Source organism: Scyliorhinus canicula, chromosome 7, assembly GCF_902713615.1.
Source record: "Scyliorhinus canicula chromosome 7, sScyCan1.1, whole genome shotgun sequence".
Lineage (NCBI taxonomy): Eukaryota > Metazoa > Chordata > Chondrichthyes > Carcharhiniformes > Scyliorhinidae > Scyliorhinus > Scyliorhinus canicula.
The window spans coordinates 60,072,146-60,098,981 of NC_052152.1; the positions used below are offsets into that span (position 1 = coordinate 60,072,146).

The window sequence follows — 26,836 nt, forward strand, 5'->3', positions numbered from 1 at the left end:
CTGTTGGAATATTTTTGTCGCCTTGAGGGTCGGCGCGGTGAATTCTATGGTGTCGAATCAGCGGGCTGTTTAAAGGTCTGGTGTGCTCCAAATCCAGCCTTCCCCAATCTTACTTCCGCACTTTGTGTCCAGTTGGCAGGCTGGAGCGCGGGGCAGCATCCAGATGTGACTGGGACAAGGTTCCAAAGGCCAGCTGCGCACAGTTTGAACGTGTTTGGCAGCGGCATCCGCGTCAGCAACAATGCAATCGGAGCTGAGTATTCGCCTCAATGACGAAGGCTACAAAAACTGGATCAAGGCTGGCTTCTGCCTGCAGAAAATCAGAGACTGCCTACTCCGTTTCGTCAACACAGAAATGGAGAAGTTTCACCAGTTCCTCCTTCGAACCAACTCGGTGCTACAACGAGAGAGCTGCAAATATTTTTGCAGACCTGCAGGAACAAATGTAAGTCGGGATCGTGCGCACATCTTTACACTGACAATGGGGAAGGAGCAGGAACTGAACTGTGGTATCCTTTTGTAACTCCGTTACCCCTCTTCCTTTCGTGCCCTGCCAGGTGGTTTCATTCCTCACAAGGATTTAAATAATTCACTGTTGGGTTCAGAGATTGATGGTAACCAGCTGCATCTGTTATTGTCCCGTGCTGTCTGCTGGTGGGTGGGAATATACAACTGCAAATTGTCAGCATCCCCTCCCTCAGATTGTGGAGATTAAGCTGCCACTATGTGTGTGTGCTCAATATTCTGAGTCAATCATAGACATCCTGTCGCAAAGTTGCCTTTTTACGACAGGGTGAGAGTTGCTTCAAAATTAAACGGAAGCTGAATTATAGAAGTACAGTTTTGCCAGCATCGAGGGAGGAGGAGGACACAGCAATTTAACTTGAGTAGTCGTAGCCGCCAAGTATACGAGTAAATTGGCCTGGCTAGATGCAGAAAACGGAGGAGATGATGTTGGGAAGCTTCAGTTTAGTATATGTGGTCCAGTGATAGGATGAAGTTGACTCAACATAAACATGCAAGAAGCAGTGATCATTAGGAATAGCAGAATCCAAATCCTGGAACCTCCCCCACCCCCAAGTAGCATTATGGGTGTGCCTACACCACTGTGGACTACAGCAGTGTTCTTCAAACTTTTTTGGGGGGGACCAATTTTTACCAATCTGAGCAACCCACCATTTTCTCTTACCCTGTTTACTGCTGATAAAAATGGAGGAAATGGTTTTGGATCCCTTCAACGCTCCTCCAATGGAATGTGTTGGATGAAGGTGAAGCCTTCCAGTGTCGGAAAGTATGGAGTCTCCATCTGGCCAAAGTTCTGCATTTTTTTACTGTAAAATTTTATCAAATAAAACCCGCACACCCCCCCCGAACTTGTAAAAAAAATTTTAATGAATAAAATTTAATGAATAAAACCCACCTGGAACATGTAAAAAAAATGAGTAAAATAAATGAAAGGAATAAAATGAATAACCCCCCCCCCCCCCAACTTGTAAAACAAAAAGCGACTGTTTAAATAAATTGTGGCGTGGGAGGGGCCGGAGTCACAGAGAGAAGGAGGGAGCTGGGCACCAGAATGGGCACCCTGGGGGGAGGGCACACACTGGGTGGGGGAGAGGGCAGGATGGGAGTGGGCGGACAGGGCACACTATGGGAGGGGGCACACTGGAGGTAGGGGGCACACTGGGGATGGGGGAGAGGGCAGGATAGGAGTGGTGGACGAGAGGGGGCACACTGGGGGGGGGGGGGGGGTCCTTAATTCCACCCGGGCCGGGCGGCTGATCCGGGCAGAGAGGGTGAGCAGTCCCGCCGAGAGGCTGGTGTGTTTGGGGTGGGGGAGCTGCGGGGCCGCCTGTTGCGCGGCACCGGGATGAGGCGCCCCCGGGCCCGGGACAAACCCAAAACAAATCAGCACCGAGGCTTCGCTCACCACAAACTGCAGCCCTGGCCCCGATCCCCAGGCAGCTTCCCCGCTTCAAACCCCGTCTCATACAGCCCGCTGCAGTGTCACCGCTTTAAACAAACCCCGCCAACAGCGCGCTCCCCGCAATTGCTCGTTTGACAGCCCCGCTCCTGGTTCGCTCCATACAGCACCAGGGGGAACCTCTCCAGCGTCCATTCCCACGCCAGTACCCGCCCTTCAAGTGGTGCCGCCGCCCCGTTAAACGGCCCGAAATCCCGGTCCTGACGGGAGCTGCCGTGTATGCGACCTAGCTGGTCATGGCCGCTACAGGAAGTCGACTCGACTGTAGAGTTATATTTTTGATCACATTTACCTCACTTTTATGGAAGTTGGATAGGCACATGGAGCACACCAGAATGACAGGGAGTGGGATAGCTTGATCTTGATTTTGGACAATGCTCGGCACAACATCGAGGGCTGAAGGGCCTGTTCTGTTCTGTTCTGTACTGTTCTATGTTCCTTGATGCCATTATGACATAATGCTGCTTAGGTTTTCTTGGTAGTGTTGTAGCCTTCAATCTCCTGTCTCCCAAATGCTTATTTCTGTGTGGCATGAAACCACAAAGTCAAGAAAAACTGCTCTATTCAAAGTTGTCAGAAATGTATGCTACAGTTCTGGCAAGTGTTTGCAAGGGCAATGTCCAAGGTGCTTAACACATGGGTGGTACCAAGTCCAGAGATAGCGGTCTTTGGAGTGTCAGAAGACCCGGGAGTTCAGGGGGCGAAAGAGGCCGACGTCTTGGCCTTTGCCTCCCTAGCAGCCCGGAGACGGATTTTATTAATATGGAGGGACTCGAAACCTCTGAGTGTAGAGACTTGGGTTAATGACATGACTGGGTTTCTCAACCTCGAGAAAATAAAGTTTGCCTTAAGAGGGTCTACGCTAGAGTTCTCTCGGAGGTGGCAGCCGTTTGTCGACTTTCTCGGGGAAAATTAAAATGTCAGCAGCAGCCGCAAGCCATAGGGGAGGGGGGGGGGTGAGTGCTTCATTGGGATGGTGTGGGAAGACTGGGTCGCGTGGGGTAATGTCTATTTAATTGTTATTGTATATTCTCTTTTTACACTATGTTAATATTCACTCTAGTTTGTTTTGTTATTATTGTTCCTACTGTTTTATTATGAAAAATTCTGCAAAACCTTAATAAAAATACTTTAAAAAAAATAAATGTATGCTACGTTTTGTATGTTAATAATTTTGTTTTTGCAAGGGCAGCACGGTGGCGCAGTGAGTAGCCCTGTTGTCTCACGGCGCTGAGGTCCCAGGTTCGATCCCGGCTCTGGGTCATTGTCCGTGTGGAGTTGCGCATTCTCCCCGTGTTTGCGTGGGTTTCGCCCCCACAACCCAAAGATGTATAGGGATATATACATTGGCCATGCTAAATTGTCCCTTAATTGGAAAAAATGAATTGGGTACTCTAAATTTATAATTTAAAGAAAATTGCTTTTGCTGTCTGACAATCCATGACCTGACCCAACCTTTGAATGATTTTTATTTTTAGAAATTTATTATTTTTTTCCAATTAAGGGGCAATTTATTGTGGCCAATCCACCTAACCTGCACATCTTTGGGTTGTGGGGGTGACACCCACGCAGACATGGGGTGAACCGTTGAATGATTTTTAACTCAACCCTTTAATTCTCCACCTACATTCTTTCACTGCCAAATTCTCTTACAACCTCATCTGACCTTTCCACCTGTCAACTGGATCTAATGCTGAAATAGCTGCCAAGCCCTTCATCTGACCAGATTTGTCAGTCTGAGACAATGCTGAATCTGACCAAATCCTTTTGATGGCTACTAAACGCTCCCATCTGAGCAAAATCCTCTGCTGCTGAATCCCTGAAACAACTCAGCACTTTGGTGCCAGTTAAATCCCGAACCCAACACAACAACTTGTACTTGTATAGAGCCTTTTAACATGGCAAAATATATTATGGCGCACAAGCATCATCAAACAAAATTTTAATTTGACTCTAAGCCACATCGGGAGATGTTTGGGAAAGGTGAACAAGTGCATAATCAAAGAGGTAGGTTTTAAGGAATTCTTAAAAGAGAACTGAGAAATATTGAGGCAGCAGATGTTGGGAGGGAATCCCAGAACTGATATGCAATGTTTCAAGGCAGGTTGATATGATATTCTTAAGAAGCAGTGTGATTGGGCAGCACGGTGGCGCAGTGGTTAGCATTGCTGCCTCACGGCGCCGAGGTCCCAGGTTCGATCCCGGCTCTGGGTCACTGTCCGTGTGGAGTTTGCACATTCTCCCTGTGTTTGCGTGGGTTTTGCCCCCACAACCCAAAAGATGCGCAGGCTAGGTGGATCGGCCATGCTCAATTGCCTCTTAATTGGAAAAAATGAATTGGGAACTATAAATTTATAAAAAATTTAAAAAAGAGAAGCAGTGTGATTACACATGAAGATAACGTGTGATGTTGATGCCCCAAATGCAATATCATCATAAGCCATCAGCTGGTAATGTTAAAAAAAATCCTTCATAGGTTGTGGAATGCAATGCCGGTGTGTGTTAACCTTACTTCACGTGCCACAGTTTTTCACCTTTTGATCTGAAGTTGAATTGCAGAATGCCCCAACACTTTCAGATATTTCACGATATTGTAATTGATGTTCTTGATAAAGATACATTGTCCTGTTGTCTTATCTAGTGCCTCAGCACACATCATTTTCTTCAGTTTCAGAGAGCCTGTTCTTTGTGTGAAGAATGGAAGAGAGAACTTCTGAACCACCATACAAATCAGAACAATGTGATATACTGGGGCAATTGCTCTCCTCCGCTATGGCCTAAATATGCCTGGGAAGTGGCAAAAGTAAGTTCTATTTAATGTTTTTATCTACAGAAATATGGTAAACAACTGAAATTAGCAAGAACTTTTCTGATTGCAGTAATTTAATATGAGCCGTTAGTGTGCAGACTCATTGAAATAGAACCAAAATCCATGTTTGTGTGGGTTTTGCCTCACAACCCAAAGATGTGCAGTCTAGGTGAATTGGCCACTCTAAATTGCCCCTTAATTGGAAAAAATGCATTGGGTACTCTAAATTTATTTTAAAAAAAGAAATGGTAACAAAATGAGCAAAGTGCAGATTGATGTTTGACATTTCTTTTTAGCTGAATATCGCAAATTAAAATATTTATGCTGCTTCTAGCAGTGAAATTACCCCCTGAAGAATCAGATTACAATGACAAGTTTAAAATTCCATTTATCAGCAGCTATTCAAATTAATATTAAATTTAATTTAATTTAATGAACAATTACTTATTTTGCACCAGCTATGTTCCAGTTTCTGGTGTTTTAAGTGCAGTGAAACCTGCATAGATGAATGCTTGTAATAAAGCAAACACTTATTGAGAGATCTAAATGATGTGATAAAATACATAACATGCATTCTGAAAAGACAGACACACACAAGTTACTAACTACAAACAGCCTTTAATGTACCGTGGGGCGGCACGATAGCACAGTGGTTAGCACAGTTGCTTTACAGCTCCAAGATCCCAGGTCCGATTCCCAGCTTGGGTCACTGTCCATGCGGAATCTGTACATTCTCCCCGTGTCTGCGTGGGTTTACTCCGGGTGCTCCGGTTTCCTCTCACAGTCCAAACATGTGCAGTTTAGGTGGATTGGCCACGCTGAATTGCCTTGGTGTCCAAAAAGGTTAGATGGGGTTACAGGGATAAGGTGGAGTTGTGGGCTTAGGTAGGGTGCTCTTTCCAAGGGCCGTTGCAGACTCGATGGGCTGAATGGCCTCCTTCTGCACTAAATTCTGTGGTCTATGTCTACCCAAGCCCTTTCACAACTGAAAGTACAGGTCTGTACGAAGCAACACAGGGTTTTGTGAAACAACTATTGTGAACAAAGAGTGGTGGGAATCTGGAACTCACTCACTGCCTGAACATTAAAGAAGTATTTTGATGAGCACTTGAATTGCCATAGCAAACACGGCTACGGGCCAAGTGCTGCAAAATGCAATTAGAGTAGATAGATGCTTGATGGCTGGCACTGACACGATGGGCTGAAGGGCCTCTTTTTGTGCTGTAAAAAAAATTCTATGACTCTGTACCCAGCATCCAAAAATGTGCAGGTGAAGTGGAATGACCATGCTAAATTGCCCATAAATGTCCAATGGTTAGGTGGGGTGTGCTTTCTAGGGGCAGTGCAAACGCGATCAGCCAAATGGCCTCCTTCTGCATTTTAGGGATTCTATCCAAAGGGGAGGAGATTCTACTTACCCTTGGATTGAATGCTTGCACAACTCTATCCCAGGGATAGAGTGGTTTTCTGCTTCTAACGGTCCTGAATAAAGAACTTTCCATTCGACCAAAGCCTTCATTTCCACAAAACCACCTTGTACTTTGAACTCGCCGCAATGTTACCTCTGAACAGAGTGTGCAGCCATGCCAAAATCAGCAACAAACAACGCTGAAGCAACTTTCCTTTTACGGTACATTTATATGCGCTGTGTCAATCATTTTAATAAATTTATAGAGTACCCAATTATTTTTTTACAATTAAGGGGCAATTTAGCATGGCCAATCCACCTAACCTACTCATCTTTGGGTTGTGGGGGCAAAACCCACACAAACACGGGGAGAAAGTGCAAACTCCACACGGGCAGTGACCCAGAGCCGGGATCGAACCTGGGACCTCGGTGCCTTGAGGCAGCAGTGCTAACCACTGCACCACCTTGCTGCCCCGGTCCAATGATTATTAATATTGTTCTATCTCTGTGCTGCATTCGGCATCTGTTACTTGCCCAGCAACTTAGTCAGTATTAAGTTTGTCATTTGAGGATGCTAGTTAACTTCTGACTGTTTTCTAACTCTGAAATTTGAATTTGATCGCTGAAAAGAACATGTTGCTGTTGTCGCCCTGCTGCTGACTCCCCTTCAAACATCTTGACTGCAGTGATGGATGGTCTGGTGTGACTGCCTTTAGGGATGGAGGCGGAACTGCTAGGAAGATAGCAGAAAGCAGTAGCAGCTAGCTGCACAGGGAGATGGGGAAGAGCATTTTGTAGGAGACCAGACCCACAGCAGGTCTTCAGGGATCACTTCTGCCTGAACAGAGAAATATCTACGGCATTTGTGCTTCAGCAAGGAGGAGGTCTTTGATCCATCTGCTGTAGCCACAACTCGAGCTTCAAACCAGGGCATGGACAGCACTCCCTCTGGCTGTCAAGGTCACTGTGGCCTCAACTTCAATGCTACAGGCTCCTTCCAGATCGCAGCAGGTGACATCAGTGACCTGTTACAATTCACAGATCACTGCTGTGTCAAGGAGGTCATTGAGGCTCTCTGTAGAAGGAGGGACATCTACATTTCTTTCCCCATAGAATTTGCATGCATTGCAGACTTCCCCAGGGTGCAAGCTATCGTAGTCTGATCTTGTGTGCCCCCCTATGGCCAATCTGACAGTCTGAATTGAAAGCGATTTCACTCCCTAAATGTCCATATGGTTTGCAATTACAGACAAAGCATCACGCAGGACTATGCCCAGATTAATAGTGGTTAGCACAGTTGCTTCACAGCTCCAGGGTCCCAGGTTCGATTCCCTGCTGGGTCACTGTCTGTGCGGAGTCTGCACGCTCTCCCCGTGTCTGCGTGGGTTTCCTCCAGGTGCTCCGGTTTCCTCCCACAGTCCAAAGATGTGCGGGTCAGGTGGATTGGCTGTGCTAAATTACCCTTAGTATCCAAAAAATGTTAAGTGGGGGTTACGGGGATAGGGTAGACACGTGGACTTCAGTAGGGTGTTCTTTGTAAGGGCTGGTGCAGACTCGATGGACCGAATGGCCTCCTTCTGCACTGTAAATTCTATGCTTAATCCTGTGTAGGTCCTCTGAGCCACCTTTATTCCAATTAGGTAGTCAGGTTTCCGCCTGCCTACAAGGAAACGTGGCTTGTAACTCTTTGTATGGGCACAGAGTTGGCCTGTAACAAGAGCCATGCTACTATTTAAAAAAAATAATAATTGAGCAGAAACCAAAGATTTTCCAGCATTTTCTCTTTGGTTTCAGATTCCAGCATCCGCAGTAAGTTGCTTTTATCGTTGAGCAGACCTTGTGTGTTCACACAATGCCTCCACTGTCTGGTGGAGCCATTCTGGGGGAGCCTCTCAATACATCAGTGGTTGTCTGCTGCATGTTAAACCACTGTATTTTCTTGAGTAGGTGGAAGAAGAGCAGGGCCATCCTGGTGTGACAGTGCATCTTCCTGAAGGCTGTCTTACTCTCAATCCGTTGGCAGAGAGGCATCCACATTTGGAAAAAGGACAAGGGTTAGCTTTTAGTGTGGCAGCAGAGCAGAAGAAGTAGTTGGTGTAAGTAATTGTAGTTTGTCATACAGTTTGTAGACTTGAGATGGAAGTACGAAGGGAAAATATGGATAAAATTTGTAAAGAAACCCTAAGTGACATTTTCTTCATGGTTGCCGTTTGCCATGGCCAAAAATCTTCTCCCAGATTTTATTTCCGGCATGCAGAATGCATAGCCAGTTGATCAGAACGATCGCATTCCCGGCTTGTTTCACAGTGATTTTGTCCCCCTTTTAATCTGGAAGTAAAATTCAATCATATTGTCATCTCTGCTACTTATAGGTGCCTTTACTCTAAGATTATTAATTAATCCTGTCACATTACACAATACCAAGTCTTCTAAAACCTGCACTCTGATTAGTTCCAGACTGCTCGAAGAAACTATCTTAAAAACATTCTATAAAATCCTAATCCTGGCTACTGCTTCCAATCTGATTTTTCCAGTTATACATAGATTAAAATTGGCTATGATTATTGCCATCCCTTTATCACTAGCACCCAATATTTCTTCTTGTATGCTTTGCCTTCAATTGTGGTTACTATTAGGCGGCTTGTAGACCACTCCTACAAGTGACTTCTTTCGCCTACTGTACCTCCACCCAAACCGATTCTACTCCTGATCTCCTGAACCAAGATTATCTTTTTCTGTTGCACCAATGCCAACCCCGATCGACAGTGCTACCCCTCTACCTTTACTTAGCTTCCTATTCTTCTTGAAGGTCATTTACCCCTCAATATTGAGTACCCAATCCTTGTATTCCTGCAGCCACAACTCTGTATTGGTTTTATGATCATAATTATTTTACTTCATTGTGCACTTTCAATTAATTCACTTTGTTATGAATGCGACATGCATTCAGGTTCAGAGTCTTCAGTTTTGCCTTTTTGTTATCTTTGTAACATCTAGTCTTGACTATTGGTGTATTTTTAGGTTTTATCTCTCTGTCCCTCCTGCTATTCTATGACCCCCTCATTTCCCTTATTATTATGGTCTTCTGCCTTCATAGGATCTCTGCAGTGCAGATGGAGACCATTCAGCCCATCAAAAAAGCACTCCACTCAAGCCCACTTCTCCGCTTTATTCCTATCGTCCCTTAACCTAACCTACACATCCTAGGACACTATGGGCAATTTAGAATGGCCAATCCATCTAACCTGCACATTTTTGGACTGTGGGAGGAAACCAGAACTCCCGAAAGAAACCCACGCAGACACTGGGAGAAAGTGCAAACTCCACACAGACACCTGAGGCCGGGATTGAACCCAGATCCCTGGTGCTGTGAGGCAGCTGTGCTAACCACTGTGCCACCGTGCTGCCCATAATCTACTCCTTGATTTACTACATCTACCAAGTTTGATCCCTCACCCCTCTTGTTTAGTTTTAAGCTATTTCTACTTCCCTAGTTGTGTGATAAACAAGAACACTCATCCCAGCACTGTTCAGGTGTAGGGCATCCCAACAGCACAGCCTCCGCTTTCCCCAGTACTGGTGCCAGTGCCCCCCGAACTGGAAACTTCTTCTCCTGCACCAGTCTTTGAGCCATGCATTCATCTCTAATTCTATTTAGCCTTTGCCAATTTTCATGTAGCTCAGATAATAATCCAGAGATTATTAGCTTTGAGGTTCTGCTTCTTAATTTAGTATCTAGCCTTTTATAGTGACTATTCAGAACCTCGTTCCTCATCCTGCCGATGTCATTGGTATGGGTCACAATGACTGGATCCTCCTCAAATTGCAAGTTCCTCTCCAGTCCTGAGCAGATTGTGATGAATGTAGGAATTTCAGATGAATTGCATTATATGTATTTGGTGCAGCAGGGGTTAAAAGCCTGGGTTAGTGTGCGAGTGCTGCAGTCATGTTTGTAAAAGTCCTGGTTTGAGAGGCAGCTAACATTTTGGTGACATGGGTAAAAAGCATTGTAAGAGTAAGATCATAATTCATTACAGCCATGGATATTGTTTGTAGAAGTTGGGCTAATGGCATTTTGTTTATATAAAGAGGGTTCCCTGGGGAGTAGATAATTAGAGACAGTGTGTTTAGTTTTAGTAAGATGATATAGTTAATGGGAGGAGCCAGGGTCTGAAGCAATCACGTGATTATGGTTTTCAGTTTACAGACAAGAAGCTGTGCTCTCAATACAGTTCAGTTAAAGATCTGTCTGTGAGCAGACTAGTAGTTTCTGGAGAAACAGCCAGTTAAAGATCTGACTGGTGACAGACCAGACAAGCAGCTGTTCCTGACAATGAGTTAAAGATTTGCCTGTGGGGCAGCACGGTGGCGCAGTAATTAGCACTACTGCCTCACGGAGCCGAGGTTCGATCCCGGCTCTGGGTCACTGTCCGTGTGATGTTTGTACATTCTTGCCGTGGGTTTCGCCCCCACAACCCAAAAATGTGCAGGGTAGGTGGATTGGCCACTCTGAATTCCCCCTTAATTGGAAAAATGAATTGAGACTCTAAATTTAAAAACAAAGATTTGCCTGTGTTCAGGATAGGAGCAGTGTCTCAGGCTGGCAGTTTATACAGTAGTTTAAGAGAGGCAAGAATCTGCAGCTAGTTCCTGAAGGTCTCCCTTTTTCAAATTGGTTTATCCAAAGATACCTGAGTCTGCTAACTGTCTTTAAAAGTGGATTTTGACCTGAAATGGGTTTTGTTTGAGTAGAGATAAAGATAGCAGTGAGGATTGTTTCATTGTATTGTTGAGCATTGTTTAACTGGTAATTGAAATCTATTTGTCTTTATGATGTTAAAGTTAGTAGTAACGGGTTAGTAATAAAGTTTGTTTTTAAATAACATGGGCAGAATTTAATGGAAACATTTCTAAGTTCATTTGTGGCGGATTTTTCAGGGAGTGCCCCGCCAGCTCTGCTGGCAAGTTCCCCACCACTATCAAACAATATTTAGTCACTTTTTTGGGCCCTGGGGAGCTGAGCTCCGAGATTGGGCCGCCATTTTCAAAGGATGCTCTGATCTCTAATTGAGCTTTTGGGTCCCCTATGCATCCCACCCATGGGCAATGTCATCCCCCACACACATGAGCACTACCCCATACTCCTCCAAGTGAGGACACCCTGCTATGGGTCCTTGGGGCTCTGTCCCCTCCAGGTTCCATGCTGTCACCCCCTACGTAGCTGCTCTGCACCCCCGCACCCATTAAACCTTGGTAGATCCCGGGTGAGCAAGTAGGTTTAAAACCTACTTAAACCATATGGTCACGTACCTCTTGGGTGGGATTTTGATTCCGACACCTCGCGGGACTTGGGCATATCCCACGAGACCTAAAGACTGCCAGGAAACCTCTCCTGGCATCTACCAGACACGGAGCGCAACGCGGCTAGTAGATCGCACCCCAAGAGGGCATGAAAAAGCCCTGGCGGGAAGGATTAGGGAAAACCCCAAGGCGTTCTCCACTTATGTGAGAAATAAGAGATGATCAGAGTGAGAGTAGGGCCGATCAGGGATAGTGGAGAAAACTTGTGCCTTGAGTCTGAAGAGATGGGGGAGGCCCTAAATGAATACTTTGCTTCAGTATTCACTGGAGAGAGGGACCTTGTTGCTCTTGAGAACAGTGTGAACCAGGTTAATAGACTCAAACAGGTTGATATTAAGAAGGAGGATGTGCTGAAAATTTTGAAAAGCATCAGGATAGATAAGTCCCCTGGGCCTGACGGGATATACCCAAGGTTAGTACGGAAGCGAGGGAGGAGATTGCTGCGCCATTGGCGATGATCTTTGCGTCCTCACTCTCCACTGGAGTAGTACCGGATGATTGGAGGGAGGCGAATGTAGTTCCCCTGTTCAAGAAAGGGAATAGGGAAATCCCTGGAAATTACAGACCCATCAGTCTTATCTCTGAGCAAAATATTGGAAAGGATTCTGAGAGATAGGATTTATGATTATTTAGAAAAACATAGTTTGATTAAAGATATTCAGCATGGCTTTGTGAGGGGCAGGTCATGCCTCACAAGCCTCATTGAATTCTTTTGAGGATGTGACGAGACACATTGATGAAGGTCGGGCACTGGATGTGGTGTATATGGATTTCAGTAAGGCATTTGATAAGGTTCCCTATGGTAGGCTCATTCAGAATGTTAGGGGGCATGGGATACAGGGAAATTTGACTGTCTGGATACAGAATTGGCTGGCCGAAAGAAGACAGCGAGTGGCAGTGGATGGAAAGTATTCTGCCTGGAGGTCGGTGACCAGTGGTGTCCCGCGTAAGGATCTGTTCGGGGACCTCTGCTCTTTGTGGTTTTTATAAATGACTTGGATGAGGAAGTGGAAGGGTGGGTTTGCCGATGACACGAAGGTTGGGGGAGTTGTGGATAGTGTTGAGGGTTGTTGCAGGTTACAACAGGACATTGACAGGATGCAGAGCTGGGCTGAAAAGTGGCAGATGGAGTTCAACCTATATAAATGTGAAGTGATTCATTTTGGAAGGTCGAATTTGAATGCTGAATACAGGGTTAAAGGCAGGATTCTTGGAAGTGTGGAGGAACAGAGGGATCTTGGGGTCCACGTACATAGATCCCTCAAAGTTGCTACCCAGGTTGATATGGTTGTTAAGAAGGCATTATGGTGTGTTAGCTTTCATTAACAGGGGGATTGAGTTCAAAAGCCGCGAGGTTTTGCTTGAGCTTTATAAAACCCTAGTTAGACCACACTTGGAATATTGCGTCCAGTTCTGGTCGCCTCATTATAGGAAGGATGCAGATGCTTTGGAGAGGGTACAGAGGAGATTTACCAGGATGCTGTCTGGACTGGAGGTCATGTCTTATGAAGAAAGGTTGAGAGAGCTAGTACTTTTCTCGCTGGAGCGAAGAAGGCAGAGAGGTGACTTGATAGAGGTGTACAAGGTGATGAGAGGCATGGATAGAGTGGATAGCCGGAGACTTTTCCCCAGGGTGGAAATGGCTGTCATAAGGGGACATAATTTTTAGGTGATTGGAGGAAGGTATAGGAGAGATGTCGGAGGTAGATTCTTTACACAGAGAGTGGTGGGTGTGTGGAATGTATTGCCGGCAGAGGTAGTGGAGTCAGAGTCATTAGGGACATTTAAGCGACTCTTAGACAGACACATGGACAGCAGTAAATTGAATGGGTGTAGGTTAGGTTGATCTTAGATTAGGATAAATGGTTGGCACAGCATCGTGGGCTGAAGGGCCTGTATTGTGCTGTGCTGTTCTATGTTCTATCTCTATCTGTGCGTGAAATCACTCCTGAAGCAAAGTATCCTTTCCTTGGAGTCTTACAAATTAAATAAAATATTGGGGTTTCATTCCAGTCTCCTAGCAACTGTTGGGGTCTGGTCCAGGATTGTAATAAGGTGTCCTAAACTCTGGCACCAGGCAAACAACACAACTCTCTGGACTCTTGCTCTTTGCTGCAGAGAACGTGTCTATCCCCCTCACTGTACTACTGCCCTACTACCATTGCATTCCTGTTTGCTCACCCCCGCTTGAACGGCTTTCTGTTCATCCATCTTGCAGATTTCTCTTTCATCTGCACAGATTGTGAGCACCTCAAACCTGTTTGACAATTGCAAAGTATGAGGCGCCTATTGCCTGCTCAGTCCTTTTATCTGCCTCACGCATGGTTATATCCTCCTATCCCTGACTGCTAAGCAAAACAGATGACCGTATTCTCAGAAGCATGACTATTTCCTCGAACAAAGTGCCCAGGCATTCTCCCCTTCCCTTCTGCTGCACAGTGACTGCAGTTTAGCTTCTTGATAAATAATCCTGGTCCGGAGGTGGGCGTCCAAAAATCTCCCACATTCCACAGCTGCAACATAACACCTGTCCTGATATTGGTACTTGCGTTGTTTAATTAATTAAATTTAATTTCTCAATTTATTAACTTAATTTAATTCCTATGTATACCACACCTCTTTCCCTGTGCACCAAATTCCCACGTGAAAATAATTCGCTAGTCAGTTTCTGTCTCACTCTGGCCCAGTTGTCTGTCTCCACGTGCACTCTATTGATCCAATAGAGAATACAAGAATTCTTATCTTGATAAACTCTGGTGAAATCATTGAACCTTTTGGGGCATTTCAGACATGTGTGGGAGCTTAGCCCTTCTACAACTCTTCTCATCAGCACTGACATTTTTGCATGGAGGGCTTTTTATCTCTCCGTACTCCCAGTACTTCCTGCAGCCATTTGTGCTTACAAGTGTTTCCCTGCTATTTGCAGCGAGAGTACACCAGAGTTGCTGGCTGTCTTTCAAGGGGTGCAAGAGGCGGTCTATCTCTAACCTCTCCAAACAGACATGCAGCCACTGAATAGCACAGGCAGCTCTTGCTGAACGCTTGATTCATTATGATTAGACTATTACACAAATATAACTTGCTGCCTGGACAACAGAAATGCAGGCCCTGTCCCCCGTTTGCCTGTTTTTTTGGCACAAATGTGGGGTGAAGGGGTGGGGGCAACAACAACCTGAACCACAGAGAAGAAAAGCAAAGGGAAAACCAGTGGAAAGCAAAACGCAGGGGACCACAATCACCACTGCAAACACTGTAAGGAAGGAATAAAAGGAAGGGGAAACTGACCTGCTGCCCTCACGGCGCCGAGGTCCCAGATTCAATCCCGGCTCTGGGTCACTGTCCGTGTGGAGTTTGCACGTTCTCCCCGTCTTTGCGTGGGTTTCGCCCCCACTACCCAAAGATGTGCAGGGTAGGTGAATTGGCCACGCTAAATTGACCCTTAATTGGAAAAAATAATTGGCTACTCTAAATTTTTAAAAAAGGAAGGGGAAACTGATGTATCTATGTAAATAGTCAAAATCAATCTATGTGTAAATAGTTCTAGTTTTACTTCTTATATTCTCTTGATTAACTCCCACTGTTTGTTCATGTTCATTTTTATATTTGTTTTGTATGCCAAAAGCTAAAAAACAAAAATTCTAGACCAACCTCTATCAAGCTTTCCTATGTCATGAACACATGGGCAAAACGTGTGTTTGGTTGCCTGTGCCCAAGTGTGCTTGCCTGTGCTTAAACCCCCATCCTCAGATATTTTAATCTTAGATTTTAAAAATCTGGATCCACCCTCTGGTCTCAGAGTTCACAACCTATGTTTTTCAACAAATGCTTTTGTAATCTTGTGTCAATGTAGGAACACTATTTTAGTAAGATTGCATCTCCTAAGCTCCGAAGTAATTTAACATTTGATTTATCCTTCCTTTCGTGAGCCACGCACCAGCCAGGCATCATGAAGCAAAACAGAGTGGGGTGGAGCAACTGACTATAATTTCAACTAAAATATTTAATCTTTCAATTCTTGTTCAGTTTGTTTAAATAGATATTTTTAAAATAACACTGCTTTATTTTTACTTATGAAATTATTATTAAGTGGGTTTCTAAATTTTGTCTCACACATACTCGCACATTTGCACGCACACATACACAGATTCTTCACTTCACTTAGAGTAGGAAAAGGATCACTCCTAATTAATAGTCAAGTTTCCCATAAATTTATGTAATTGATCCCAGAGGGAGTGATTCATATTGCGCCCAGTCCACCTTTGCCTGAAACAAAGCTACTGTCTTTTGGGTATGAGAAGGTAGAAAAAGATCATTATGAAAGAAGAGTGACCAACATATTGAGGGAATATTTAATTATTCCACAATGGCTAGTGTTAAACTTTTCAACTCTGCATAACTGTTAATTTGATAATAACATTTTTTAAATGAATGCAGAAAATTGCAAGTACTTAAAACAGTTAACTTGACAGTTTTCATTGGTAAATATTGTCTATGCATCACATAATTTTACTGAAAGGATGACAACATGGTACAAACTGTAATTCAAGGTGTTATATTAGTTGCAAATTTATAAGGTTTTACTCATACATATGCTTATTGTTGCACGTTTTACTTGAGTGTATTACGCGTTTATTGGAGTGTATTAACACGCCTCCGTTTAAAGGCCATGTGCTTAACACTGCTACAGCTCTGTGTGTGTATTTTCAGCTCGGAGTCGCCAGGTGCCGTATATAGACACCTCACAAGTATTTCAAGGTCAGGTTCAAAGTAATAAAACTATACACCGATCAGTAAGTTCCAACGATCAATATTTATTATACAAATATAATAAATACGCATGCACACGCTAAAGACTAATACCTATTTCTACTATTAAGCGACTAAATACTTATCTAAGTAGGAACCAGCAAGGTCAGGGGACAAGGCCTTTGTTCCTTTCTGGGCTGCACCTTCTGTTCGTTACTAGTCGATTAATGTATAGGCAATGCTGGGTTCACGTAGCGAGCGTCGTTTTGGCACTTACTGAACGATGGCTGGTGCTCAACGGCTGGTGATGGAAGACAGGATCAACGGCTAGAGTCGGAGTCAGGATACAACAGCAGATCTGGGCCGGAGTCAAAACAGCAGTCCAAGCCGGAGCACAAAAACAGACCTGAGCCGGAGTCAACAGCGGAGCCGGAGCAAAACAGACAGAACCATGTGCGGGGTCTATCTTTATAGGGCCCCCAATGTCCGTGCCTTTTCGGGGCGGGCCTTTAGCTGCCATGTATCGATTGGATCATTTCCCAATCGATGTCTTACAAATCCCCCAATCTGAGGGTCTCTTCTCGATGGGTGGGGCGGTCTCTAGGGTCTTTTGTGATGGATACTTCTGGTGCCGTTTCGTCTGGGCGTCCACTCAAAGTATCCATTCAAACTCAAATGTTGCTATTGTGTGTGCCCAGATCTGGATTGCCTCATTACTATGCAAAGCGTTTTGCTATTTACACCTTTGGTTGAGATCTTCCACCTGGCCATAAACCAGTTTTGCTACGTGCAGAATGCTAATTAGCCTTTGCAGACTGCTTGTCCTGGCTAAACTGTTTTCTCCCTACAGTCTTAGCAGTTCTCCATTTTGTTAGCCCAGTGTCCATCTTAGGTGGCTACATTATAAATGTGCATCCACTGACTTCAGCTCATCTGCTATAATCTGCTTTCCTCACCATACTCCATTGTTTGATTAGCACTGCCTGAAAAAATATAGTTTGGGCCAACTGGCCCTTTTGTTCATGGAAAACACTTCACCCATGCAGCCATTCTCCATCAGTTAAAATTGCCTGAGTGACAATGTTGAAAGATAATGTTGTTGAGGAGAATACTGAGATACAGGCTACTAGACTAGAAGGGCTTGAGGTACATAAGGAGGAGGTGTTAGCGATTCTGGAAAGTGTTAAAATAGATAAGTCCCCTGGGCCGGATGGGATTTATCCTAGGATTCTCTGGGAAGCTAGGGAGGAGATTGCTGAGCCTTTGGCTTTGATCTTTAAGTCATTGTTGTCCACAGGAATAGTGCCAGAAGACTGGAGGATAGCAAATGTTGTCCCCTTGTTCAAGAAGGGGAGTAGAGATAACCCCAGTAACTATAAATCAGTGAGCCTTACTTCTGTTGTGGGGAAACTCTTGGAAAGGTTTATAAGAGATAGGATGTGTAATCATCTGGAAAGGAATAATTTGATTAGAGATAGTCAACACGGTTTGTGAAGGGTAGGTTGTGCCTCACAAACCTTATTGAGTTCTTCGAGAAGGTGACCAAACAGGTGGATGAGGGTAAAGCAGTTGATGTGGTGTATATGGATTTCAGTAAAGCGTTTGATAAGGTTCCCCACGGTAGGCTATTGCAGAAAATACAGAGGCATGGGATTCAAGGTGATTTAGCAATTTGGATCAGAAATTGGCTAGCTGATAGAAGACAAAGGGTGGTGGTTGATGGGAAATGTTCAGACTGGTGTCCAGTTACTAGTGGTGTACCACAAGGATCTGTTTTGGGGCCGCTGCTGTTTATCATTTTTATAAATGACCTGGAGGAGGGCGGAGAAGGATGGGTGAGTAAATTTGCAGATGACACTAAAGTCGATGGAGTTGTGGACAGTGCAGAAGGATGTTACAAGTTACAGAGGGACATAGATAAGTTGCAGAGCTGGGCAGACAGGTGGCAAATGGAGTTTAATGCAGAAAAGTGTGAGGTGATTCATTTTGGAAGGAGTAACAGGAAGACAGAGTACTGGGCTAATGGGAAGATTCTTGGTAGTGTGGACGAGCAGAGAGATCTCGGTGTCCATGTCCATAGATCCCTGAAAGTTGCCACCCAGGTTGAGAGGGTTGTTAAGAAGGTGTATGGTGTGTTAGCTTTTATTGGTAGAGGAATTGAGTTTCGGAGCCATGAGGTCATGTTGCAGTTCTACAAAACTCGGGTGCGGCCGCATTTGGAGTATTGCGTGCAGTTCTGGTCGCCGCATTATAGGAAGGATGTGGAAGCATTGGAAAGGGTACAGAGAAGATTTACAAGGATGTTGCCTGGTATGGAGGGAAGATCTTACGAGGAAAGGCTGAGGGACTTGAGGCTGTTTTCGTTAGAGAGAAGAAGGTTGAGAGGTGATTTAATTGAGGCATACAAGATGATCAGAGGATTAGGTAGGGTGGACATTGAGAGCCTTTTTCCTCGGATGGTGATGTCCAGCACGAGGGGACATAGCTTTAAATTGAGGGGAGATAGATATAGGACAGATGTCAGAGGTAGGTTCTTTAATCAGAGAGTAGTAAGGGTGTGGAATGCCCTGCCTGCAACAGTAGTGGACTCGCCAACACTAAACGCATTCAAATGGTCATTGGATAGGCATATGGACGACAAGGGAATAGTGTAGATGGGCTTTAGAGGGGTTTCACAGGTCGGCGCAACATCGCGGGCCGAAGGGCCTGTACTGCGCTGTACTGTTCTATGTTCTAAATACGGAGCAGGATTCTTCCATCGGGCAGCCAAGTCCCGACACCGGCATAAAAACGGGAGTGTTTTACTCCGGCGTCGGTGCCCGTTCCGAGACCCGCTTCTCCGGGCCACAGTCAGGTAGCACGGCACTGGAGCGGCCCACGCCGCTCCAGCTGCCGATCCCGGTGTGAACCCGGCGCCGCGGTGGCCTTCTTACAAGCGCTAGCCCTGACGCCAAATGGCGCAGGGCTACAGGAGCCGGCGCGGAGGAAAGGAGGCCCCCCCCGACAGAGAGGCCGGCCTGCCGATTGGTGGGCCCCGATCGCAGGCCAGGCCACTACGGAAGCCCCCCTTGGGGTCGGACCCCCCCCCCACAGGCCTCCCCCGTATCCTTCAAGGCCGAGGTCCCGCCGGCTCAGAGGATGTTAGAACGGCGCTGGCAGGACTTGGCTTTTTGTTGACGGCCGCTCGGCTTTTGTTGACGGCGGAGAGTCGGCGCTTACCCCGACTGGCGCCGCGCTGGCCCCAGTGGCACCGATTCTCCGCTCTGCGAGAATTGCGTCCCGGTATCGACGGGGCGCGATTCGCGTGGCCCGCCGGCGATTCTCCGACCCGGCGGGGGGTCGGAGAATTCCGCCCATGTTTTACCAAAAAGGGTTACCTCACCAGTGCTAGTGCTCATGCTTGTCTTTTTTGTACACATGGCATAGTATAGATATTTAAATTCAGAATTTAAATTGTGACCTTTAGTCTAATGTATGGAAATACCATATTTGAATTTTGAATATACACTTTGTATTTAAATTGAAAAATTGACATTGGGCACATTTTATTTTGGGTTATTTCAAAACAAAAACATTTGTTTTCTGTAGGTCTATATGCCTCGTGGACAGGCCAACAGACAGGGGCCGGAAAAATGTGATGTGGCAGCTCTGTTGAATCTTATTAATTCCTGTGATCAGTTTGACTTTGTCGAACGGCAAAAAGTAATTGAGGTAATTAAGATCACATTTTGAAATACTATTGAAAAAGTTGTTATTTTGTTTTGTTTCCTATATCCTAACTGGAGTTTCCAACTGTGATTAAATGTATTAATGGCGATGCCATACCTGACATACCCCATGCTCCAGTCATTTGTCAGTCAACACATTCAACCTTGTGATGTACTGTCTTCCCACACTAGTTGGAAAGCAAATACACTCATTACCCAATCGAATGATGCTTGATTGTCAACCTGATCTTTCCCACATTTTCATTTTTATGTTTAGTAAAGAGAAATATTCAAAGAAAATAACAAAAAAGCAGCCTTTTTTAATGTCCTGATGATTTTTGTCCTGTGTTGCACACAGCAGTGTCCGGCATATTGATCTTCAATTCCTGGAGACTCTAGAGCAATTGTGTAGTGTCACTAAATTTCACTCACCTACTTTCCTGTCTTTTCTGATTTGGCTCTTGGACCCACAATGTCCCCATTTAAAATTCTCAGCCTTCTGTTTAAATCCCTTCATGACATTTCCTATATCTTCTCAAACTTGAAAACATTTCCCACATCAGGGCCGGGATTCTCCCATACCCGGCGGGGCGTGGGGTCCCGGCGTATTGGAGTGGCGTGAACCATTCCGGCGTCGGGCCCCCCCAAAGGTGCGGAGGTCTCCGCACCTTTAGGTGCCAAGCCCTCACATTGAGGGGCTAGGCCTGTGCCGGAGTGGTTGGCGCTCCGCCAGCTGGCGTGAACGGCCTTTGGCGCCACGCCAGCCGGGGCCGAAAGGACTTCGCCGGCTGGCGTAAGTCTGCGCATGCGCCAGAGCGTCAGCGGCTTCTGACGTCATCCCGGCGCATGCGCAGGGGAGGGGGTCTCTTCCGCCTCCGCCATGGTGAAGACCATGGTGAAGGCGGAAGAAAAAGAGTGCCCCCATGGCACAGGCCTGCCCGCCGATTGGTGGGCCCTGAGCGCGGGCCAGGCCACCGTGGGGGCACCTCCCCGGGGTCACATCGCCCGCACCCCCCCCCAGGACTCCGGCACCCGCCCGCGCCGCCAATCCCGCCGGTCAGGTAGGTGTTTGATTCCCGCCGGCGGGGGGTCGGAGAATCCCGCCCCAGAACTCTCAGTTCATCTGAAGCTGGCCTCTTTTTCAGTCCCCATCCCACAACCCCCTTATTACCATCTTTACAGTTGTGTCTTAATTATCTAGTCTCTACAGTCTGGAATTCCCTACCATAACCTGACTGCCTTTCTACTTTACTCTCCTCCTTTGCTTAAATCTTACCTCTTTGAGTTTATAGGTCTATTGGTGCCCATTTTATGTCTGATTATGCATTTGTCAAAGCACCTTGGGATATTTTACTGTTAAACATGCAAGGCAAGTTGTTGATTTGAATCACTTGCAACAAAATGGTGTTTGTTGAAGAGATGCTTGCCATAGAGCTGCATTTTTGTATTTGTAATTTTCTGGGAGATTGCCCAGTCACAGGGTGTCTGTGGGGGAAGGGTGTTAATTCATCTGTTCGTGGCTGGCATTAGGTCAGAAATGGGGAGCAGATTTGGGAGACTTTTGTCTGGGATCATCCTCAGTGAGTATATTATTTTTTGTTTTGCACTGTTGTTTGCTATTGTATTTCTAATCAAGTGTACTTTTTAAAAATACTGCTCTTTGCACTTTGTGAAACGGCATCAGAAAGAATGAGATGTTAAGCAAAATCTCCCTTGTGGAAAGCTTTGTCATAAATGCAATGGTGTGGTAATGCCTTTGGTGAATTTGAATGTATTTGCCTGCATCCAATATACATCTTTATTCTCAGAAAAGGAGCCCGGGAAAGGGCAGCAGAGTAGATTCAGTTGAAGAGGTGGCTGGAAATGTCTGATTAATAATATGCTTTGGTGCTTTAACTTTTATCCTTCTATGTATTTTATCCCAGAAAGTGCATCAATATAAGTTACATCAAAAGATGATCCAATTTTTATATTTGTCAACGTTTATGATCATTTTGAACACTTAGTTATATCAGCAATTTACACTTGGGGGTTGGGGGAGGGAGTTGGGGAAATCAACTTTAGATATTGTATCAAGGCAAAGCCCAGCATTTGAATCAGTGCTGGGATTTGAGTCCCACCTCAATGTCCCCTTACTTAAAGTACTATATTTATCTTTTTATTTAACTATGGGTACCAACACACACATTGTAACAATTGGGGACAGGCAAATAGCCTGCTTCTCAATTTTCTTCATCCATAGCTACTCAACTTCTAAATTCCAATTCCCTATCTTTTCCCCAAATGTTTAACACCTATCCTTATAGGAATTGATTATAAGCTAATAGTTTTATTAAATGTTCAACTGATATCATGAACCATGAGAAGCAACGCAAATGTTTTCGAACAATCACATTGGTTAGCACTGTTGCTTCACAGCTCCAGGGTCCCAGGCTCGATTCCCGGATTGGGTCTGTGCGGAGTCTGCATGTTCTCCCTGTGTCTGTGTGGATTTCCTCCGGGTGCTCCAGTTTCCTCCCACAAGTCCCGAAATATGTGCTGTTAGGTGAATTGGAAATTCTGAATTCTCTCTCAGTGAACCCGAACAGGCGCCGGAGTGTGGCGACTAGGGGATTTTCACAGTAATTTCATTGCATTGTTAATATAAACCTACTTGTGACACTAAAGATTATTATTATGCTGTATCAGTGGCAATTTCTCGTTTTTTTAATGAAGCATTGTTTTTGTCTAGCTTTACCCCTCTTCTGAGCCTCCTGCTGATTTTTCCCTCCCTCTGAGCCTCCTGCTGATTTTCCCCTCCTTCTGAGCCTCCTGCTGATTCAAGGGTATGGATTATGGAATAGAGATTTGCTATTTGGCTGTGGACCATCTTCCAGCCAATATCCACTCCCGGCGATTGTCACTGGAAAACAATCAGGAGCATGAACACTCGCTTACTGCCGTTCCCTCGCTCCCCAGATCTAAGAATTGATTGTGGGTTCTTTCTGGTCTGTCTCCTTTAGTACCAACCAAGTGATGTATTCACCCTCAAAATTACTGTACAATTTTAGTGTACTGTGAGTGGGTTTCATTTTGGATATGGATAATTAGGATCTATTAGTACGCTGCATTCTTCGCCCCTCTGGATCACACTGATCTGTTCCCGCCACTGTGCCCCCTCCCTCCCACTTCTAAATATCACTTCACCCAGGTGAGGCTCCCCAATTTTGATGATCCGGACGAGATCCCTCGATTTCATAGAATCATAGAATTTACAGTGCAGAAGGAGGCTATTCGGTCCATCGAGTTTGCACCTGCCCTTGGAAAGAGCACCATAAAAGATTTAACACCATCCAGCTATGACACCCCAAATTATTAGAAACTCGGGTGAGGAGTTATGAGAATAGTTATGTTTAAAAAGGAGCTAATTTAACTTTCTTGAGTTAAAGATAGCGTAAGTTTATTAACTACTTAAAAGGTATGGAGAAAAATGATAAAACACATGCATCGACAATCATACAGATTAGAACCGAGAACTGAGTCCAATAGTAAGCAAATATAAATATGGAACAGTTCTTGACTCATGAGAAGTAGATGATGAAGCATGTGGCCGTTATGATTTGATTTCAGTAGAGCTGACTTCATAAGGCAAATAGTTTGCTCTTTAATTCCAGTGTTCTGTGGTTCTTTAATTCCAGTGTCCTGTGGTTCTTTAATTCCAGTGTCCTGTGGTTTGGCAGAGAAACTTCAGTTCACTTTCCAGCTGCAATTCTTTTGCTGGCTGGGCTGACTTCCACAGTCAGAGAGAGAGATTTGAGATATACCTGCTTTAAAAACTGGCTACTTAGCAGGGGCACTGCTGGCTACTTCTAATACGTGGAAAACATACAACTGCTTATCCTCACACAGACAGACAGGGCAGCTCTGTCAGCTAGCTTTTAAGCCCTTCTTTGTATATTCCAAGTGGAAAACAGAATCTACTTGTCTGCTGAGGCATTGCACACCGGATTTATTTTACCTTTATCTTGACCAAAAATTGTAATCAGTTAGAAGATCTTTCAAGATGGGATGGCCATTATGTTCCTTTGTCTTTACTAGCTAAGTCTGTGGATGCTTTTAGAAGTCCCTTTCCTGGAAACAGGGAGCAGTTACATTGTCCCTTAGAGAAACACCCTGAACCAATTCCTGTCAGTGGCTGACTGTACATTCTCAGCCATGTTTGGGGTGCGTGTCTAATTTAAAAGTTAAAACTCTGGTCTTTTTAAAGTTCAATATTTCAGGTGTAATTCCGTGGGGTTTTTTCCTCCACAACCATGATTGCGCTTTTGAATCTTCCCCTTCCTGCTTGCACCACAATTTGTTTCCTAAATATAGTCTCCCTGCATATGAGTGGTGCTACAGAAATGTAAGTTATAATCACCATAAATTTGAGCGTTAATGCATAGAAAAGACTATGGGGATGGGCCATTTGATCCAACTAGGCCATATTGGCTTTAATCTGCCACATGAAATGTCGGCCTCAATTTATGTACCCTTCCTGTTCCTGTATCCCTTTACAAAACCAAATTACTGTAGATGCTGGAATCTGAAACCAAAGAGAAAATGCTGGAAAATCTCAGCAGGTCTGGCAGCATCTGGAGGGAGAGGAAAGAGCTAACGTTTCGAGTCCGATGACTCTTTGTCAAAGCCTATATCCCTTTATTTATCTTTCATTCAACCACTTATCTAACCCAATCGTAAATATTGATGCATTCTTCACTTCAATTAGGAATTCTGCAGCCTTTCAACCCTTTTGATAAACAAAATGTTTCTCTTGCACTTTGCCTTAAATTTCTTAAATTAAGTCTGATATCTATATCCCATTGTTCTAGACCCAGGATGACCAAAAACAATTTGTTTCTAACTACTGTATTCCGGGGATCCGAAGGGGAGGTAGAGAGCACAGAGTCTCACTCTATGCGGATGATCTGCTCCTCTATATCTCGGACCCACAAAGCAGCATGGACGGAATCATCGCGCTCCTGAAAGAGTTTGGAGCCTTCTCGGGCTACAAACTCAACATGAGCAAAAGTGAGATCTTCCCATTACACCCGCAAGGGGGGGGGGGGGGGCAGCACTAAAGGGGCTGCCGTTCAAACAAGCCCGACATAAATTCCGCTACCTGGGGATCCAAATAGCCCATGACTGGAAAGGGATCCACAAATGGAACCTCACCAGCCTGACGGAGGAAGTTAAAAAGGACCTGCAAAGATGGAACACACTCCCGCTCTCCCTCGCGGGGAGAGTTCAGACGATCAAAATGAACGTACTGCCCAGGTTCCTCTTCCTGTTTAGATCCATTCCGATCTACATCCCCAAGGCCTTTTTCAAAGCGCTGGACAAACTCATCATGGCGTTCGTATGGGGGGGTAAAAATGCTAGGATCCCAAAGAAGGTCTTACAAAAAACAAAAACCAGGGGAGGGTTAGCCCTCCCGAATCTACAATTCTACCACTGGGCAGCAACAGCCGAGCGAGTAAGGGGATGGATCCAGGAGCCAGAAGCTGAGTGGGTGCGTGCGGAGGAGGCCTCCTGCATGGGAACCTCCCTCCGGGCCCTCGCCACGGCAGCACTCCCATCCCCACCCAAAAAACACTCCAGCAGCCCAGTGGTGACAGCCACCCTCCAATCCTGGAACCAACTGCGGCAGCAACTTGGCCTGACCAAAATGTCGAACAGGGCTCCCATCTGCAACAACCATAGGTTCAAACCAGCACTGACCGACGCCACCTTCAAAAGGTGGAGGCAGGACGGGGGGACACTGACAGTCAGGGACCTATACACGGACGACAGGATCGCAACACTGGACGAACTGACAGAGAAATTTCAGCTAGCTGGGGGGAACGAGCTACGGTACCTGCAGCTCAAAAACTTCCTACGAAAGGAGACAAGGACGTACCCACAACCGCCACGACAGACACTACTGGAAGACCTACTGGACGCAAGTATCCTAGAGAAAGGGAACTGTAGTGACATGTATGACCGACTGGTAGATAGGGACGACACCGTACTGGACGCAACAAGGAGGAAATGGGAGGACGACCTGGGGATGGAGATCGGGTGGGGACTCTGGAGCGAAGCACTGCATAGGGTCAACTCCACCTCCACGTGCGCAAGGCTCAGCCTGACGCAACTAAAAGTGGTACATAGAGCCCACTTAACAAGAACTCGTATGAGTAGGTTCTTCCCGGAGGTGGAAGACAGATGTGAACGGTGCCAAAGAGGCCCGGCCAACCACGCCCACATGTTCTGGTCCTGCCCCAGACTCGTGGAGTACTGGACAGCCTTCTTCGAGGTAATGTCCAAAGTGGTGGGAGTGAGGGTGGAGCCATGCCCGATAGTGGCGGTCTTCGGGGTTTCAGAACAGCCAGATCTATTCCTGGGGAGGAGGGCGGATGCCCTTGCCTTTGCCTCCCTGATCGCCCGCCGTAGAATCCTGTTTGGCTGGCGGTCAGCAGCACCGCCCAGAGCTGCGGACTGGCTGTCCGACCTCTCGGAATCTCTCCAAATGGAGAAAATCAAATTTGCCATCCGAGGGTCGGACGACGGCTTCCACAGAACGTGGGAGCCATTCATGCAACTGTTCCGGGACCTATTTGTGGCCAATGTACAAGAGGAAGAATAGTCGGGGGAAGGTAGCGGGAGGGGGGGGGGGCTACAGGTTCGTTACGGGGGTTCGATGGCTAGCTAAGGCCCAAAACCAAGCTAAATAAACATGTTGAGGGGGGGGGGGGGGGGGGGGGGCGCAGTTACTACTACGAAGATGCTTACCTGTAAATATGTATGTTAATTTTTGCGTGTTT

General features: G+C 45.6%; 1 protein-coding gene across 3 annotated transcripts in view; it reads left to right on the top strand.

Annotated features, from left to right (window-relative positions):
- Positions 1–26,836, top strand: part of LOC119969008 (uncharacterized protein CXorf38-like) — a 42,126-nt gene continuing 15,290 nt past the window's right edge. Inside the window, exons 1-3 of one of the 3 annotated variants that reach the window (XM_038802120.1) lie at positions 1–445; positions 4,653–4,787; positions 19,897–20,019. In XM_038802120.1, the coding sequence (XP_038658048.1) occupies positions 242–445; positions 4,653–4,787; positions 19,897–20,019 (462 nt within the window). In that variant the 5' untranslated portion in view covers positions 1–241. The remainder of the gene's footprint in view (positions 446–4,652; positions 4,788–19,896; positions 20,020–26,836) is intronic. The other 2 variants (XM_038802118.1, XM_038802119.1) reach the window with 2 other exon arrangements.